The sequence below is a fragment of the Bubalus bubalis genome, chromosome 20, assembly GCF_019923935.1.
Source record: "Bubalus bubalis isolate 160015118507 breed Murrah chromosome 20, NDDB_SH_1, whole genome shotgun sequence".
Taxonomy (NCBI): domain Eukaryota; kingdom Metazoa; phylum Chordata; class Mammalia; order Artiodactyla; family Bovidae; genus Bubalus; species Bubalus bubalis.
This window is the reverse complement of record NC_059176.1, coordinates 12,410,564-12,422,721: the sequence shown is the minus strand read 5'-3', so window position 1 is coordinate 12,422,721 and position 12,158 is coordinate 12,410,564. Positions and strand designations below refer to the sequence as shown.

Genomic DNA, 12,158 nt, shown 5'->3' with positions numbered 1-12,158 from the left:
TGTGATATTGAAAGGTTTACCTTGAAAACGAAGAGAGATCATTCTGTCATTTTTGAGACTGCATCGAAACACTGCATTTCAGACTCTTTTGTTGACCATGATGGCTACTCCATTTCTTCTAAGGGATTCTTGCCCACAGTAGTAGATACAATGATATTCTGAGTTAAGTTCACCCATTCCAGTCCATTTTAGTTTGCTGATTCCTAAAATGTCAATGTTCACTCTTGCCATCTCCTGTTTGACCACTTCCAATTTGCCTTGACTGATGGACCTAACATTCCAGGTTCCTATGCAATATTGTTCTTTACAGCATTGGACTTTAATTCCATCACCCGTCACATCCACAACTGGGTGTTGTTTTTGCTTTGGCTCTGTCTCTTCATTCTTTCTGGAGTTATTTCTCCACTGATCTCCAGTAGCATACTGGGTACCTACCAACCAGGAGAGTTCATCTTTCAGTATCCTATCTTTTTGTCTTTTCATACTGTTCATGGGGTTCTCAAGGCAAGACTACTGACGTGGTTTGCCATTCCCTTCTCTAGGGGACCATGTTTTGTCAGAACTCTCCACCATGACCATCTTGGGTGGCCCTACACGGCATGGCTCATAGTTTCACTGAGTTATACAAGGCTGTGGCTGTGGTTCATGTGATCAGATTGGTTAGTTTTCTGTGATTGTGGTTTTCATTCTGTCTGCCCTCTGATGGATAAGGATAAGAGGCTTATGGAAGCTTCATGATGGCAGAGATGAACTGAGGTGGAAACTGAACTGACAAATCCTAACTCCTATCATGTCTGCAACAGGACAGTGAAATAATAAGGTTAATGAAAACAAATCCTAAACAGATCAAAGCCAATTATGACAATATATGTACTACAATCAAAGCAATGTATGAAGGAAAAATACAGATGCTAAGTGGTTTATTTAACTCTTCACTGCACTGCTGACTGAGATGAAAGCATTTCATAATTTTTCTAGTACAAATACAAGGAAATAGGATATGGTTTAATGAGTTTATAACTTCATAACATTAAAACTGCTGTATAGTTATCAGTATAAGTCATACAGCCAATGAAAAAAAGAAAGAAAAAATTGAATAAACTCTACATCAAAGTATTTTTTAACTTATTTTAAATATACTGTTAGTTTAAATTACTTAATTATAAATGATATATAAGAATACAAGAATTTGTTTAAACATACTTCTGACTAAAAATAAGTAGTTGAAAACATTATTATACTTCAGGAGGACTCATACACTGAGTTTTAAGAAATGTCCGAATAGGTCAGAAATTGAATGTTATTCTTACTTTGTGCTGCTTAAGTCTAAGTATCTTCTGATACTTTACCAAAAATAAAAGAAACTGTTGTAGTGAATCTACTATTAACAGAAGCCAAGAGAATCACCACTGGGATATGCTTCTGACCTTGCCTACCGGCACAACCCCTTGGGGGAATCGCTGGTTAGGACCTGGGCTGGTTCACACTGCTCAGTGATGGTGGCAGTGAGCACAAAGGGCCAGAGACCTAGACACCTTGGGCTGCACAGATATGAAGCGGGCATTCCTGGGTGGGCTGATCTCCCTGGGTGGGAGAGTAACGGAGGACAGACGGGCTTCCTGGTGCACATACGAACGACAGTGAATTCGAGAGGCGCATAAATGATTACCTGCAGGTAGTCAGACTGGATAGCAGTAAGCAGATGGTCTTTGCTGAGTTCATAAAAAACATCCGAAGTCATGACCTGGGAAAATTCCTCACAGAGGAAATGTAAAGCTTGTCGGTGCACCCACTTAGAGCCATATGGATGAGAGCTCCACTTGAGGATGGCAATTAAGGTATCTAATGAGATGCTTTCAGCAATGATATCCTCACAGCCTAAAAGAGAAGGCAAATACTTCTTGAGATTAATCATAAATATTATTGAACATTAGTGTGTTAGACACCAATCTTAAAAGTAGCAATAGGAAAAAAGAACACAGAGATAATAAAATCTCATGGAAGTCACCAAGACTTGATGGGATGGGGTAGCAACTGGTAACCATAATAGATTTTGACAACTACAGGGAATCTGCTGTTCCACAAAGATCTACAGAAAAAGGCAGGAATCCTCATAATTGTTTAAGAAAATAAACATCTATGTGCAACTCAAAATCTGTACAAGACAGAGCAGAGAGCACTAGACCAGTGGGGAAAGAAGGAAGAATAGGTACGGATGATACAGCTGTGGGAACTGGCAAGTTGAGGTCTGGATGACACCTGACGGATAAGTGAACCCACACTTAGGGATATGGGTGGGCTGTCTTCTAGGAACTATGAGGATATCTGTTCTTGGTATTATTCTAGTAAAAAACCAACACATTGCATTGTTGATAGTTTCATCCCTTAGAGTACTGCAGTTTTTTGTTCATTTGTTGAACTAAAAAGAAATACATGGTTTAAGTGAAAAGGACCAGGATCCTGGAGAAAGTGACTATGGCACTTTAAGTGCTTTAAGAAGAGAAGAAAAACATCTGAGGATAGTCAGCTATATTCCTTAGAAAAAATAATTTCAAAATACAAAGATAAAACACAGAGAGAATTGGAGTGACAAAGACTGTGTAAGGGAAAATGGCTAAAGTTGGACAGACATTCTTCACAACTAAGTTTAAAATACAAAAAGAATCCCAATAACGGGGGGATTAGATGCCACTGCCACCACCACAAATGTGGCTAAACAGGCTGCTCTCTAATGAGCTCGGAGGTTTAAAAGATACAATAAAAGGTAGAAAGGTCAGCAATGAACTCTGCAGACTTTCCAAGCTCAAGGTTCTTGTGAACCTGTGAAAAGAGGAAGATAATGATTCCCATTTTCAGGTGATGTATGATCATTAGGAGCCAATATAGAGTTTGTAAAAAGTAATGCATCCTCCCCTTTTGATATGACAACAGAGAAACCAAGTATCATAGAGAACTGTGTAACCTAATCTCTGTAAAGCATTTAACAGAACACTTCATGATGTCTCTAGATTGTTAGCTCAGAAGATGGGGACCGCTGTCTTCACTATATCACTGGTATCTTCTTCCACATGGTAGGCACTGAATAAAAATTTGCTGAATATACAAATGAAATCTTTGAAGGTAAGACAAAAAGATGTGGAGGGGTGACAGACCAGTGGCTAACAGAACCATGTGTAAGAAGCACTGGTCAGCTCCTGAGATGGAGTGGAAAGTCTCTACTTCTCTGATGTTCATCAAGCTGGAAGGTAGGCTTCCAAGTCTTGAGATAACCTAAAACTGGGAAACACAGTTTAAAATACACTGGATAAAATGGTCAAAATTAGCTAAAAAGATGGATCAAAATGAAGGTGAAATCTAACTAACAAAATCTTAAGTTCTGTATTTAAAGAGAATCAACTACACAGTAGATGACAAGAAGAGCTAGCTTAACTACAACCATTATGTAAAGATAGTATCTGGGTATATTAACTGAACGAATGCAGAATGTGAAATGGTTACTATAGAGCTAAACCAATCACAGGCCTTTAAGAACAAGCATAGGGTCATAATAAAGGGGTAACGCTGCACTGCTGTCCTGTCGGGCGCTGTGCTCTGTTCTAAGCTCTGCGGTTCTAGACCGGCAATGACAAAACTCTAGAGTTCTCAGAGGAGGACAAAAGTACAGCAAAGAGTTTGAGACCTGTTAATGAAAAAAGCTCTAAACAAACAATATTATTATTGATTTATGTAAGAGAAACCCAAGGAGAGACGTAAGAGCTATCTTTCAACGTCTGATGGAACCTCGAACCTCATGAGGCAGAAAAAAACAAAAAAAAGACCAATTACCTGTGGTTCCAAGGGCAAGTCCTGGGAAACAAATGGATGGTAAAAGAAGAGATTCTGACTCACTATTAAGAAATTTCTAACAATCAGAACTGTTCTTACCTCTCCTCAAAAAAAGGATCCCTCTAGAAAAAAGATCCCTCCAGGAAAATGTAGGAGCACAGGTTAGCTCATCACATTATGGGTCAAGAACCCTCGGACTTCCCTGGTGGCTCAGCGGTAAAGAATCCACCTGCCAATGCAGGAGACATGGGTTCGATCCCTGGGTCAGGAAGATCCCCTGGAGAAGGAAATGGCAACCTACTCCAGTGTTCTTGCTTGGGAAATCTTATGGACAGAGGAGCCTGGTGGGCCACAGTTCATGGGGTCACAAAATAGTCAGACATGACTTAGCAACTAAACAACAATAACCAAGAACCCTTATGCTGGGTATGGAACTAAAGAAGGATGACATCCAAGCTCTTTGGTCATAATGATAAAATCATTTTTAGAAATAACAGAGTAAGTGTGTGTGTGGCCCACGCGCATGAGCACTCAGTTGTAAGAGAGTAATTAAATCTAAAGACCGAAGACTAATTTATTTAATCTAAACCTTAAAATGGCATCCTTATAAAGTGATATCCGCATGTAAATGACACCAGAGGCATGAATATGTGCTCATGAAAAGCGGGAAATATGGAAGTCCTGGACGGTTCTCATGATTTTACAGTAAGTCTTAAATGCCAAGCTGAGGACAGGCCTCACCCAGTAGCCAATGGAGGACTTCTGCTGTTTTAAAGCAGGCAGTGGAGTAGAGTTGAGTAGTATGAGTCAACATGACAGCAAAGGCAATCTGGTAGATGTGCTTGGCGGCAAATTAAGAGAAATAGTGGTTATTTAAAAGAATGTGTCACAGTCCTACTAAAACCAGGATATTGGCAGAGGAAAGAAAGAGAAAGATAACATCATATGTTTAAACTTTTCAAGTTTACAAAGATATGAAAAACGGACTTTGAAATCAGATTGGCTTGAGACCCCAACTTGGGCATTAAGCAGAAAAGTCACTTTGGGCAAACCACTTAACCACCCTGAGTCTCTGAATTTTTCCTTCCTAAGACCTCCACATTCTTTTAGAGTCAGCTGAGATATTGCCTCTTTCAAAAGCCTACCTTGAGCCCATTCCCCAAGGCCTAAGTCAAAAGTTAGGTGTTCCTCCTACCTAAAATTTTCCACAATGTCCTGTGTTTCTCTCTGCAATAGCATTAAATTCTCATACTAGTTTAGTTTACATTTCTGACATACTTGTCTGACTCCTCTGTCAGACTGAGCGCTCCTCTGGGGTAGTGACTCCCCTTTATCTCCAATGCTACAGCACCTGACACCTGGTAGATAATTAAAAACAAAACATAATGCTAACATTTTTGAAATTTATTATGTACCAAGCTCTGTGCTTAATTTTGATAATATTCTTGAAGAAGGTAATATTATAATTCCCATTTTACAGATGAGAAAACTAAGACTCACAAAGATGAATTAACTTGCCCAAGGTCATACAGCCAGGAAGAAAGAAAGTCATACTTAAGTTCCTTCCATCCTCACAATCTCTTTCCTTGTCATGCCTCTTAACTTAGGTCTTCTACTAATCAACGCTCAACATAACTTCTTCACTTAGAACTGCCTCTCTCATGAACAGAAAAGCACCTTATAAATTCACCAAACATGGTGATGTTAACTCAGAAATGTAAAAGAAAATTGGGCCAAAATTTTAAAAAAGGTGAAAGGGACATTTTAAAGAGATTTATCTAGTATTGTCAAAATTAGTATTTTCATGTTATAGTAAACAATTTCAGTTAGTGGTAATTTATCTTTTGTTAAGTTTGTCAATAATGGAATGAAAATGTAAATACTACAGCAGCAAGGTCAAATGGATGCTGGCAGAGAAAGGCTAGGAAATGAGATACAAAGAGGCTTCACACAAAGACATTTCCTTGGAAAAATCTGGACCAGTCTTGTAAAACACTACTGCACACTCAAAGATGGTCAGATTCTTGATGATGAAGTGTTGATAACCCAAATCCCAAAAGACTAATGGATAAATCAGAAGGTCCATTTATGTACAGTGGAAGTATTCATTTCTAGTCAGTGGAAAGTCTATCTGAGCTCTTCTCAAACTATCTTGCATCAAGGAACAGATTTTTAAATTTGCTTCTTTTTAAGTTGCCAATCTAACACAAACCAATATCTCAGTAAAATTCAGTAAAAACACTGCTTGAATACTGTGTCAATGTCAAATTGCTACAAAAGTTTTAAAATGCATACTCTCAGTTTCCTTATTATCTCATTGTAGATCCACTTTGAATCAGTTCAGTTCAGTCACTTAGTTGTGTCCAACTCTTTGCAACCCCATGGACTGCAGCACGCCAGGCCTCCCTGTCCATTACCAACTCCAGGAGCTTGCTCAAACTCAAGTCTATAGAGTCGGTGATGCCATCCAAACATCTCATCCTCTGTCGTCCCCTTCTCCCGCCTTCAGTCTTTCCCAGCATCAGGGTCTTTTCCAATGAGTCAGTTCTTCGCATTAGGTGGCCAAAGAATTGGAGTTTCAGCTTCAGCATCTGTTCTTCCAATGAATATTCAGGACTGATTTCCTTTAGGATGGACTGGTTGGATCTCCTTGCAGTCCAAGGGACACTCAAGACTCTTCTCCAACACCACAGTTAAAAAGCATCAATTTTTCGATGCTCAGCTTTCTTTATAGTCCAACTCTCACATCCATACATGATTACTGGAAAAACCGTAGCTTTGACTGCTGCTGCTGCTAAGTCACTTCAGTCGTGTCCGACTCTGTGTGACCCCATAGACGGCAGCCCACCAGGCTCCTCTGTCCCTGGGATTCTTCAGGCAAGAACAATGGAGTGGGTTGCCATTTCCTTCTCCAATGCATGAAAGTGAAGTGAAAGTGAAGTCCCTCAGTCGTGTCTGACTCTTCACGACCCCATGAACTGTAGCCTACCAGGCTCCTCCGTCCATGGGATTTTCCAGGCAACAGTACTGGAGTGGGGTGCCATTGCCTTCTCCGAGCTTTGACTAGATGGACCTTTGTTGGCAAAGCAATGTCTCTGCTTTTCAATATGCTGTATAGGTTGGTCATAGTTTTTCTTCCAAGGAGGAAGTGCCTTTGAATTTCATGGCTGCAGTCACCATCTGCAGTGATTTTGGAGCCCCCTTTCCCCCCAAAAATAAAGTCTCTCACTGTTTCCCATCTATTTGTCATCAAGTGATGGGATTGGACGCCATGATCTTAAGTTTTCTGAATGTTGAGTTTTAAGCCAGCTTTTTCACTCTCCTCTTTCACCTTTATCAAGAGGCTCTTTAGTTCTTCTTTGTTTTCTGCCATAAGGGTGGTGTCATCTTCATATCTGAGGTTATTGATACTTCTCCCAGCAATCTTGATTCCAGCTTGTTCTTCATACAGTCTGGCATTTCATATGATGTATTCTGCATATAAGTTAAATAACTTATACAGGGTGGCAATATACAGCCTTGACATACTCCTTTCCCAATCTGGAACCAGTCCATGGTTCCATGTCCGGTTCTAATTGTTGCTTCTTGACCTGCATACAGATTTCTCAGGAGGCAGGTCAGGTGGTCTGGTATTCCCATCTCTTGAAGAATTTTCCAGTTTGTTGTGAGCCACACACCACTTAGAACAGTGCTGAACAGGGAGTAGCACCATTCTATCTAAAATCCTTTCCCCTCTGTCAGTTTCAGGATATATGGAAGTCAGACTGTTTCTTCCCATTTGGTCCTAATTAACTTCCAGAGGGCATGTTTGCTCTTCCCTATAGAACTCACTGACTACACTGCCTCACTGCAGACAAAATACTACATCTATTTCTTTAAATAAAACTAAATAACACAGAATGACTACTTTATCTTCTTAAACTAGAAGTTTAGAGCTTATGAGACTATTGTCCACACATGCTAGATTACTGTTTAGACATAGTCCCTACTGCCAGCCTTCTGATCCCCACCACCCCTCAATGGGCAGAGTGTTACTTCCCGGCAACAAGACTTTGGAACTGGCTGTGAGATCAGGTTTGACCAATTAAATATTTGGAATTCTCCAGGCCAGAATACTGGAGTGGGTAGCTTTTCCCTTCTCCAGGGAAATCTTCCCAACCCAGGGATCAAACCCTGGTCTCCTACATTGCAGGCAGATTCTTTACCAGTTGAGCCACAAGGGAAGCCCAAAAATACTGGAGTGGATAGCCTATCCCTTATCCAGTGGATCTTTCTGACCCAGGAATTGAAACAGGGTCTCCTGCGTTGCAGGCAGATTCTTTACCAACTGAGCTATCATGGAAGCCCAATTAAATGCTAGTGAATGTGATATGACCAAAGGCTTCAAAAGTACTTTTGGGAACTGGGCTTGCCCACTTGCCTCCTGCCACCGCCATGTTAAGAACACACAGAGCTAGTCTGTTGGTCCCAGGAGGAAAGTGAGCAGCAGTGGGAACAGAACTGCCAGTCCTACTCAACCATGGTGGCCGTCAGAGTGAACCCAGCTGCTGCAAACCTAAATCTCTGATTTAAGCTCACCTGGAAATTTGTGAGAAACATGTTTTTTGTTAAATGCCACTGAAATTCCCTGGTTGTTGTTATATAGCAATGGCTGACTAATAAACCAGAGAACTTTTTGGATGAATCAAAAGCTTTTAGCAATTTCCTCATAACAGAAAAACTCATCTGGAGCCTAGACATTTACATCTCAAAGATGCCCATGTATTCTGCTCAGGTAGGAGATCTTGAATGATGTTGTGAGGTTGGCAGAGAGTATGAAGTAAACATTTTACAGTTCTTTTGTGCTTCTGTGATAACTCCATTTTATAGATCCATCTCCTATTTTTTTAATCCTTTTCTTCTACTCTCTTTCACCAGAATATTTTCTTTCTAATCCTTAATGATGGCAGAAATGCTTCTTTTCAAAAATTTGAGCTACATAACATGAATGATCAAGGCAGAAATACAAAGAAGTAAAACAATTAGACATTTAGTGATACCAATGAGTGTTACTCTGCATGTTAAATAGGGCCATTTTCTGTTTTTATTATGAACATTTTTGTTTTTCTCCTCTCCATGTACCTCTGATAACCAAAATATACTTCGATGTTGACAGATTTTCTGAATACGCTGTCAGGATCTGTCTTTACTGCTGCTCTCATACTCTTCATTACTCCCAGGTACATCGTCATACATGTTTCACCAGTTATCAGTGGGAAACCTTTTCATTGGCTTATAGCCATCAGAAAATATATAAGTGGCTTCCAGATTTAGAATTTCATATTGGGTTAGAGGTGGGAAGAGGAAGAAAGAAATAGACAAGGGGGAAGAAAGAAGAGGAATTATGGAGGAGATCACGGCTTGCTCCATGACATAAAGCAATATGGTAAGGTTAGAGGAAGGCTGGCCTTAGAGCAGGCACTTCAGTGGTGACTCTTCAGTGGCACCAGAGTTAGAATTAAGACTTCAAGTGCAAACAGGCTCGAGAAAAAAGCTGCTTCAATTCTTTCCTGCTAAACTGTATGGGACTGATTCCAAATCCTAAGGAAAGGAATCATGAAACAAGTGGGAAGTGACAGCAGCATGAAGTAGTAGATAGAGCACTGAAGGTTCTGAATTCAGGTAATTATACCACTAACTCTTGGCTCTCACTTATCATCCAGTGATAAGTGCTGGATCAAAGCATCCCACGCTCTGTTAGTCTCATTTTCTTATATCCAAGATGAAATAATGCCATCAGAGTTCTGAGGATCATGTTAAAAATACTCAGGAGCCCATGTGTCCATGGGGCTTCCCTAGTGGCTCAGTCAATAAAGAATCTGCCTGCAATGCAGGAGACCTGGGTTCAATCCTTGGGTTGGGAAGATCCCCTGGAGTAGGAAATGGTAACCCACTCCAGTATTCTTGCCTGGAGAATTTCATGGACAGAGAAGCCTACTGGGCTACAGTCTGTGGGGCTGCAAACAGTCGTGCATGACTCTGAGCAACCAACACTTTCACTTTCAACCTGTCCACGAGCACTATGCTTCTCCTGGGCAAGAAATCTTCAGTCCGCTGTGCCAATTCACCCTCCTTTCTCTCTCTCTCCCTCATATACACACATGAAACAAACTAGTTAATGTTTCTGATTCTTCCTTCAAAAACACAATTTGGTTAGTTTTGCTTTCTATCAACACCACCTTGGTTCAAATGCTCCATACTTCACACCTTAATTCTAGAAAAGCTTCCGACTGTCTCCATGCCTTCAGTATTCTAATCCACAATGATCACACCGTTGAAAGGTTTGCTTTCTAAGATATCACTATCAACACATCATCCCTGTACATCTGTTTTAAAAAGGCAACCAGAATTCCAGATCCAAGGCAGAAATGAGCATCAGACATGTGGGTGAGAAGACAAGTCGATCTATGCCTTGGTGCTTTTCACTGCTAGTCCCGGGACCCTGCAGCACCTGACAGCTGGTTAGATAAATGCTTCTCTGCCGTCTTTCAGGAGGACCATGCTAAAGAAGACTGTACAAAATTCCTCGAAGCTCCTGGCAGGCTTGAAGCCCCATAACCTCCACTGGTAACCAACACTACGGGCCACTCTTCTGCTGCTTTTCCTCCTCCCTGGTTTCATTCCCCCCAATTCTCCCCTGTTCATGGGATTCCTTACCAAATAACTTCCTGCAAGCAAGCCTTTGTTTTAGGCTGTTTCAGCACAGGCTATGGGGGAATGGGAGGGGACACCCACACTATGATAGTAAGACAAGTGGCTCCAGGAAATAAAATTCTTGAGAAAGATTCTGGAACTAGGTCATTCCCTGGTAAGATGGCAAAGAGGACCCCACTCCTAGTGGCAAGTGGGATGGTGACAACCCCTGCCTGCTGCAGTGTGACAATACTAAGATTCTTCACTAAGGGAACTGTTAGTTTAGTAGCAGTGGTTGTGGCTGCACTTGAATGGAAACATGAGTGATTCTAAGGACCTGGTGCTGGCTGGCTTAAAAGTCATGAAAAAAGAAGATGACAGTCACTCTTGAAGCCTAAGAATTCTGTCAAAACAAGGAAACTTCTAGATTGGTGTTCAAAGATACCCTTACTTCCTAGAGCTGTAGAAAAGACTGCCAAAACTTAGGCTCAAGATTTAATTTTATTAGATCTATGAAGAAGATCTGAACAAAATCTTGACAAACCTATGACAAAATGTGGATCCTGAGAGGAAGAGCTGGACACAGAAACCTTGAAAGGGGCTATTTGGTGGATGAGGAATGCTAAGCCCCAAGATTCACCTGGACTTTCCAGGGTGGGAGAAGCAGCACCCTGCTCCCAACTCCCTGCTAGAGGACAGCAGCCTTCTCTTGCCAGAAGATCCTGAAGGTGCCTGAAAAGACAATGCTGTCCTCTTCAGTATCTGCCCCAGCCTCCTCTCACTAGCTCAAGACCAAAAATCAAGATCTGTTCAAGCATAATCACAGTTTGAGGGAGAAAGTACAGTCCCTGTTCTGGGAAGAAAGAGCACATACACCCAAAGAACTGCACGACCTGGATGTAAATACTGTGGGAGTGCTTACTGAGAGTCCTGGGCCAGGCTGCGAGGTGTGGGGCAGGACAACAGGAGCAAGAAGGTGCGCTTCCAGAATCCAAGGGACTCAACTGCAGCACCTTTTGGTGCTTCTCTGCTAAGTGATAACGGAACTGGGCAATTGCAGATATTTCTGGGATGAAGGTCTGGGTCCTCTCACCTGGTAGGCTATCTAGACCTGGTGAAATGTTGGCAAAGCAGGAAGAAAATCTAGGTGCAGTGAGGAAGGACGGAGACTGTGATGATCTGTACTGTTTATACTTCTCTAAGCTAAAACTCTTTTGCACAATCATCCCAAAAGTTGACCAAAACAGAAATGTGTGATGTGAAAGGAAGCAGCAGCAGCCATCACTCTCTAAAAATCACTGAAGCTAGATGTGGTGAAAGGCAGACACGGAGGTGCCCGTGGATCCTAGCTGTTCCTTGCTCTCTGCAATCCGCATCCAGCTCTCCCTCCCAACTGCAGCTTTGGTGACAACCCTGGCCCCAGGCCACCACCAGATGCTTGGCTGCAGACCCACAGATAGGCCACTGTCCCCTGTGCAACCCCACCCAACTGCCTCGACATCCTTGGCTTCCCAGGTTGACTGGTTGTTAACTCCTTTGGGTCCAACCCCCTCCACCACAGCAGGCCTTCACTGCCCCAGCTTCTCCCACAACTGTATAAGGACCAATTCCTAAAATGATTCCCTTACCCCATAAGTCAGTGTTGCTCAGCTTCCCTGACT

General features: G+C 41.7%; 1 protein-coding gene across 3 annotated transcripts in view; it reads right to left on the bottom strand.

The window, feature by feature from the left end:
- BTBD7 (BTB domain containing 7) overlaps window positions 1–12,158 on the bottom strand; it is a 90,352-nt gene that overhangs the window by 24,225 nt on the left and 53,969 nt on the right. For all 3 annotated transcript variants that reach the window (XM_025271489.3, XM_025271490.3, XM_025271492.3), the window contains one exon: window positions 1,670–1,878. In XM_025271489.3, the coding sequence (XP_025127274.3) occupies window positions 1,670–1,878 (209 nt within the window). The remainder of the gene's footprint in view (window positions 1–1,669; window positions 1,879–12,158) is intronic.